The sequence below is a fragment of the Aegilops tauschii genome, chromosome 3 (genome assembly GCF_002575655.3).
Source record: "Aegilops tauschii subsp. strangulata cultivar AL8/78 chromosome 3, Aet v6.0, whole genome shotgun sequence".
NCBI lineage: Eukaryota > Viridiplantae > Streptophyta > Magnoliopsida > Poales > Poaceae > Aegilops > Aegilops tauschii.
This window is the reverse complement of record NC_053037.3, coordinates 13,657,294-13,664,500: the sequence shown is the minus strand read 5'-3', so window position 1 is coordinate 13,664,500 and position 7,207 is coordinate 13,657,294. Positions and strand designations below refer to the sequence as shown.

The following is a 7,207-nucleotide window of genomic DNA, read 5'->3' as shown; positions in this document are numbered from 1 at the left end:
AGTTCCATAATCAACTTTGTATAATTTTTACTAACAACATAACATGGAGGGGGCCCCCTCCACCATCTTAAGTTTAATGAAAAGCACATCACACCTACTATGGATGTCGGCTAAGTTCTAGTATTAGAGGACTAAGAAAATGATATCACCCAGTGACTTAGTGAGACACACCGTTACTTCAAGCATAGCTACTATGGTGTATCACCCACACTTAGAGGAGGGTATGTAAGACACCATTTTGATATTAGTTGTGCTTGTTTTGATGGTGGATGCTAGGATGGAAAGGATCCAAGAGCTTGAAGGATTCCATTAAGCATATGCTATTGGTGGTAAAACCGATGATATTCTTGATAATTCGAGGTCCAATGGGAACGAGATATAAAGGCTAGGAATGGAAGGCAATAAATGGTACAGTTCTCATGATGTCAAACAACTATGCAACACAACATCTCCTCACTTTACCTCTGAATTTTTCATGACAGATCTCAATTAGTCAGCCATTTCCCTAGACGCATAATATTTTTTTGGCCCAACCCTAGCCGCCCCTCCTCCTCCTCCCCCCTCCTCCCTAGCCGCCCCTCCTCCTCTTCCCTTCCTCGCCACCCCTCCGCCTCTTCCCTTCCTCGCCGCCGCCTGAGGCAGCCGTCGGGCAAGCCCGGGGCACCAAGGATGGTGGCGGCAGGGCCTCGGTTGCCCTGCCTCTGCGTGGGGAACCCCGGATCTGGAGCGGCGGCTCCATTGACAAGGCACGGCCGGCTAGCAGCCGTGCGGGCGGTTGATCTGGCGTCCTGGCCGCGCGGGCGGCAGGATCCGGTGGTTGTTGGCGGCCGGCGGCGGTTCTTGCGGTGGCCGGTGCGCGCGATCTGGCGCCTCCCTCCTCCCCTGTTCGGCGTGCAGGCCAGCCTCGTCGGGCCGCGCTTCCTTGGGTAGCCGGTTCTGTACAGGAGGCGCTGGTGGTGGCGGGGATCTAGTTCGGGCGAAATCCCTGGTCGGCCATGGCCGGCTGCATCGACGGCGACGCCTGAGGTCGTCGTTCTCCTCCTTGGAGGCGTCGGTATGGACTGATCCCCTCACTTCCCCTTCCCCTAGGTCTCCCGGGCGAAAGCCCTAACTTTGTGGCGGCGACGGCGCTCACGGCGCCGTTCCCTTCTTGAAGGCGCCGCTTTGGGAACCTTGGGGCTGGGTGGCGCTTGTGGGTGGTGGGCGACGGCGGTGGTGCGGCCCTATCCTAGCATGGATCCGCGTCCATTGCTTGGAGATGGACTCGCGTAGGTGGAGGTCGTCGTTTGGCGTCATGGTGGCGTCGATGGCGGAGGCACCTGCCAAGGTTGGCACCTCAATCTTCTCTGAAGATGGACCAGTGGAAGATGGTGGCGACGACACATGTGAGTGCGTCGGACCGGTTTGTGCCACGGACCCGGTATGTGGCTCGGTCGGGACCTCCGGCTTTAGATATTAGGCTTAGGTGAGAGGTCTGGGTATTTTGGCCCAGCTTGCAAGATGGCGGATTCAGACATATTGTTATACTGCTTTGTAAGGTCTTCGAGAATAATCAATAAAATGGCCGCATGCATCTCCGAGATGCAGAGGCCGGGGGTCATCCTTCTTTTCTAAAAAAAAAACTCACTCCTCCTATGACCTTTCTACTCTATTTGCGACATTATGCAGTTGAGGTTTTGCAGGACGTTGATATTGCACGAACACCCATTGAGTTTGGATCAAAAATTTCTATCACTGATGGTGATCCTCTTCCCAAGCATACCAAATACCGTAGCCTCACTAGTGCCTTGCAATATGTAACTATCAGTTGCTTCTGACATTTCCTAAATCTTCTAGCAGGCATGCCTCTTTATGCACACTCCTGGTTCCTCTCACATGAATCTCGTTAGAAGAATCCCGTACGATGCCAAAGGTACAATTGACCATAGCATACACATTCAACCTTCTGATTGCCCGCCCGTCTCTTGTTGTAATATCTAACGCAATCGTTAGGAGAGCTGAGCAGTGGCGACACATTCAAGCTATGTTGTTAATCAACTACACAACATTTCGACAAAAAGCCCGTAAATACATGTAAAAATTATGCAAGAGCTAGTATAAAATTTGTAAACACACATGTGTTTGACATCACAAGTTTAAATTGACACCACATGCTTGAATTCCTAGCACTGCCACCGGATCCGGAGTCAAGTATGTCGACGCTTGTCATGAGGTGATAACATTTTTAGCTTCGCACTAATGCTCACAACAGAAATAGTTCCATGTCAAAATCTTTTTTCGTCATATAACAACACACAGATATTTAGCTAGTAAGCAAGGGTAGCCACCGAAGCCAACATTTCAGTTGCCCAATACAGCAGTCCCGATTAATATATAGTACTCCCTCCGTTCCTCAATATAAGTCTTTATAGAGATTTTACTATAGACCACATCCAGATGTATGTAGATGTATTTTAGAGTGTAGATTCACTCATTTTACTCCGTATGTAGTCCATAGTTTGATCTCTACAAAGACTTATATTTAGGAACGGAGGAGTATTATTTTGACAAATGAAGGCTTTCTTTTTTATCTTTTAAATAAACATGCATAAATGAAATCTGGTACTCCCTCCATATATTTTATAAATAGCTAGGAGTAATACAGTAAGATACTGTCTATATCGGCCTAAATGAGCAAAATTTAATGGCGACCCATCCACATCAGAAAAACCTCAACGCAGCTCATCACGCGACACTCAGAAATTATGGGCTTCGGTATGAACGTGGCTGGCATTTTCAGCATGGTGTGAACGTCCACCCCCAAAAGAAAGAAAACATTCATGCATGGTGTGAACCTGATTCATGGCCGGCATTGATTGGCAGGATATCGCGCGCTTTACTGCGTACGCTGTCCGCTCCAAAGATCGCTCCTCTTTCCTTTCCCGAACGCGCCCGCATTTACACGCCGCATCCAAAAAATTCTGCTTAAAAGACGCGGCAGAGCGGAGATCCATCATCATCTCTCATTCTCTCCGTCTCCATTTCCGGTGAGGACACGATGCGGGGTCGTCAGGCCGGCACGGCGCTCCTGCTCCTCGTCGCCGTCGTCGTCGCGGCCCTCCCCGCGCCGTCGCTCGGCTGGGGCGTCGACGGCCACCTCATCATCTGCCAGATCGCGCAGGTACACTTGCTTCCTGAATCTTGTCGCGCGGTGTGAAGTTGCGAGCAGGCTGTGTGATTCACTGATCGAGCGGGTGATGGTGGTGCGTGTGCTTTCTTGCAGGGACGGCTGAGCGACGCGGCGGCGAAGGCGGTGAACGAGCTGCTGCCGTCGGGCGCCGGCGGCAACCTGAGCAGCCTCTGCTCCTGGGCCGACAGGGTCAGGTTCAGGTACCACTGGTCGGCGCCGCTCCACTTCATCGACGTCCCCGACAACGTCTGCAGCTACTCCTACGACAGTAAGTTACCCACACTCTGCACTTTGACTGAAACTGACTGCAGGAAAAGGGTCCTGATCTTTGCACCGGTCTGTGTGTCGTCTCAGGGGACTGCAAGGACGAGGAGGGCGTCAAGGGCCGGTGCGTCGCCGGCGCCATCAACAACTACACCTCCCAGCTCCTCACCTACGGATCATCATCGCTGTCGCCATCTTCTAAATCTTCCGGCCAATGTAATGCTCAGTTAGATCATACAAACTTCATCACATCTCTTTTTGAATACTGAACTACTGAATATACCATGTGCAATACTGCAGATAACCTGACGGAAGCACTCTTGTTCCTCTCGCACTTCATGGGAGACATCCACCAGGTACTACTCTTGCCAAACCCCAACTGCCAGAATTTTGCAAGTGTTCGTGTTGCGGGTTGCAAATTCAGCTGATGTTTCTTGTTTATGTAGCCACTGCATTGTGGTTTTGCTTCTGACAGAGGCGGGAACACCATCGACGTCCACTGGTACAGGAGGAAGACCGTCCTCCACCATGTAAGCCTCATGTAGTTCAGACTTCGGAACGAACCCTGTGAAATGTATCATTCTGACCAAAAAATGTGGCAATAATTTTCCCTTCTGGTTGTTGTATTTTGTCAGGTTTGGGATGTGAGCATCATCCAGACGGCGGAGAAGGACTACTACGACGAAGGCGCGGGCGAATTCGTCGACGCGCTGAACAAGAACATAACGGTGCGGAATTGTTCTGAAGATTGTTTTTTCGTATGATCTATCTATATATATACAGTAGCTTGTTCGTCAGGTGGTGATCTGCTTTGTAAATTTCTGATACCGTACGTAGTAACTGACGCTGATTGATCGAGGCATTGCAGGGGGCGTGGTCAGACAAAGTGCAGGAATGGGAGGAGTGCGCCAAGAACCAGACGGCGTGCCCCGACAAGTACGTTTGCTTGGCGTCGTTTTTTATTTTTACAAAGGGAAAAAATATAAGAAAATCTTCAGTATTTACTCGGTTATCTATAATTAGCAGAGCGTAAATAAGTATTTATGGTAGTTATTATTATTCAAAAATATCGCATTTAACGGTCTGATCGGTCTCATTCCAACTCTGCAAGATACGGGTCGGAGAGCATCACCGCGGCATGCGACTCGGCGTACAAGGGCGTGACAGAAGATTCAACGCTGAGTGGTATGTGTGTCTGCTTAAACTGACGTTCAACGTAGGACCATCATCTCCTGATTGGTTGATTGATTGAGTAACTAAACTAAATGACCACTGTATGTGTCGGCCGCAGATGAGTATTTCGGGAGCAGGCTCCCGGTGGTGAACCTGAGGCTGGCGCAAGGCGGCGTCCGGTTGGCCGCTACGCTCAACAGGATATTCGGTCAATCCAAGGCTTAGTGGTTATTATGTCGCTTTTTATAGACTGCAAGTGTTTTTATTTTACTTGGCACAGATGATGCTGGTCGAGTTGGTGCTGTTCATTTTTCTATTGAAATGTCGAAATAAAGTGGACAGTTCTTGGGCCAACTGGAAATGGATGCATTGCACACGGCCTGATGATATCATGGCCCACTACATGTGAAGACGGCCTGTCACAACAATACCTGTGCGTATGTTGGGCCGGGGCGGGCTGGAAAAAGCCTGGCGCCGAAAACCTAGGTCTGAGCCTGGCCCGGCCATCGGGCCCGTGCTCGAAAAATCCTGACATGGCCTGGTCGCTCCGGCCTGACTACGGCTAAAATTTTGATTTTCGCAAGCGCGAGCCCGGCCTAATCTGTCCGTCGTGCTCAATTTTCCAGGCCTGAGCCTGGCCCGATGGCACGATCAGGCCCCGCCCGGCTCGGGATTTTCGGCCCAGGTCGGGTCAGGTCGTCCGGGCTGGCCTGCTCATGACCAGGTATAGTCACGACCTGGTTTATAGGGAGTCACTCACCAGCGGGTATCCTTCGCAGCAGGCACCTGCCGGCTCGTAAGGGCAACTCCAACGGGGCAACCCATTTTAGTAGACTGGGGTGGGTGATCACGAAGATCTGATTGTCGCGAAGGTGCAGAACTTAGGGTGATCGGATTGAGGAAAGAAACCCTAGACCCGCTAGGGGAAAACCCCTATTCTACTAACGAGGCCCGTGGGCGTCACCTTGTTAACACACACAACATGTGTTAAATAGGAGATCCTAATGATTACGTACCCACCCTAGCCTGTGCAATCTATTAGCTGAATTATCTCAAGCTCATGAGCACATAGATGAAATAAAAAAAAAGGTAAATTTGATATAAGCCACTACCGGTTTTTTTTTGTTTGTTTTCAGAAATGACATATTATCATAAATTGAAACATGCCGCTGTAATTATTACATATTTAGAAATATGTCAATCCATGTCATTTTAGAATACTAGATGACACCCCCGCGTGTTGCCGCGGGAAATTTTTCACGCACAGGTAGAAGTTAATTTTGACAAACTCATGGAGTTTAAATGTTCAATAGTAGTAATAGCCCAAAAAGAAATAGTAGAAAGAATTTAAGTATAAGATAATGCAGATAATTAAAAAAATTGACCATGGAGAAATCGCGACGAAAAGAAATTCAAACACGTACTTTGGTCAAAGGAGGCAAGAAATTTAGACATTGTTCTTATGAACTCTGGTTAGAGTATAGCAATAGGTTTGTAGTTAATATGATCTTCTTCTTTGCATGATAATATGTGTCTTATTTATATCATCAGGATCATAATACAAGCCACATACATACCGACCTAGCAAAACTTAAAAAATAGTAGAACGCTAGCCTTTGCATGAAGAAACACCAGTCAAGAAGTAAAATTACAAACAAGACTGAAGAAATCTCTGAGCTTGACACCAATACCCGTCATCTGCCTCTGGCACCACCACAGCAGCCACCAAAGGAAAAAAATGACGGATCACCTCCACACTCGAGTTCGACGTGGCTTCATCGTTGATATGCATCGTTGCAGATCTCCAAGGTGGCCCGCCAAAGGCGAAACCATTACTGTTGGAAAAATTGCTGACATGGCCCATTCAGTAAATGCAAGAGGTGGGAAAAGTATGGCCGATATGGCTCATTGCTGACGTGGACATGGCGCATGTTAAGATAAATAAGGTAATGGAGATGAACTTAGGTATATATAGGATTAGCCATCACATTCCTAAGAAAGGAGCATTGGCTATCACGTACAAGTATTTCAGCTTGTATTTGTGTACGGATGGTTACGCCCTCACTCCACGCTTATTCACTTCATTTGTCACCTATCTCCCTCGAAATAGCTCCTCTCCGCCACCTCCTCTCTCGCCCATGACGATGGCCCCCGCCTCCCCTTCTGCTCTCCTCCTCCCTATTTGTTGCTTATGCCTATCATCGCCTCCTCGGTTGCTTGCCTCTTGCAAATCCCCATGTAACCCTGACCCAACCAACAGCCGGATAGCAACATGGAGGCGACCACCATCGCTAACCCTTGTACTCTACCTCACCCAACGACCATCTTTTGTGCTCATTCCCATGACGTCCATGATATCGGTTCAACTAGGAATTAGTAAACCAACAAACATTTACCAAGATATCTCTGAGACTCGAAAGCTCTACAAGCATGTACAAGATATTTAGATATATTGAATAGACAAGCATGCCGCAATAGATATGTGTCACAAATTATTTCATGGAGAAATGTGATTATGTTTACCTTCAGTTGCTTTGGTTAGATTTAGAGGCAAATCTGGACTAGCTATTGACTTTCTTAAATTGTGGCAAGATAAAACTC

General features: G+C 48.4%; 1 protein-coding gene across 1 annotated transcript; it reads left to right on the top strand.

The window, feature by feature from the left end:
- The first annotated feature begins 2,897 nt into the window (after nucleotides 1-2,897).
- LOC109777397 (endonuclease 2) lies at nucleotides 2,898-4,960 on the top strand. The gene is made up of 9 exons (XM_020336037.4): nucleotides 2,898-3,160; nucleotides 3,263-3,437; nucleotides 3,524-3,649; nucleotides 3,734-3,789; nucleotides 3,880-3,963; nucleotides 4,069-4,161; nucleotides 4,302-4,369; nucleotides 4,545-4,618; nucleotides 4,725-4,960. Exons 1-9 carry the CDS (start codon nucleotides 3,038-3,040, stop codon nucleotides 4,829-4,831), a joined length of 906 nt encoding a protein of 301 aa, XP_020191626.1. The 5' UTR covers nucleotides 2,898-3,037; the 3' UTR covers nucleotides 4,832-4,960.
- The last annotated feature ends 2,247 nt before the right edge of the window (nucleotides 4,961-7,207 follow it).

Coding starts and splice junctions, on each gene's coding strand:
- LOC109777397 (XM_020336037.4), top strand. CDS start 3,038: ATGCGGGGTCGTCAGGCCGGCACGGCGCTCCTGCTCCTCGTCGCCGTC. Junction 3,438..3,523: donor CTGCAGCTACTCCTACGACA/GTAAGTTACCCA, acceptor GTGTCGTCTCAG/GGGACTGCAAGGACGAGGAG. Junction 3,964..4,068: donor GGAAGACCGTCCTCCACCAT/GTAAGCCTCATG, acceptor GTATTTTGTCAG/GTTTGGGATGTGAGCATCAT.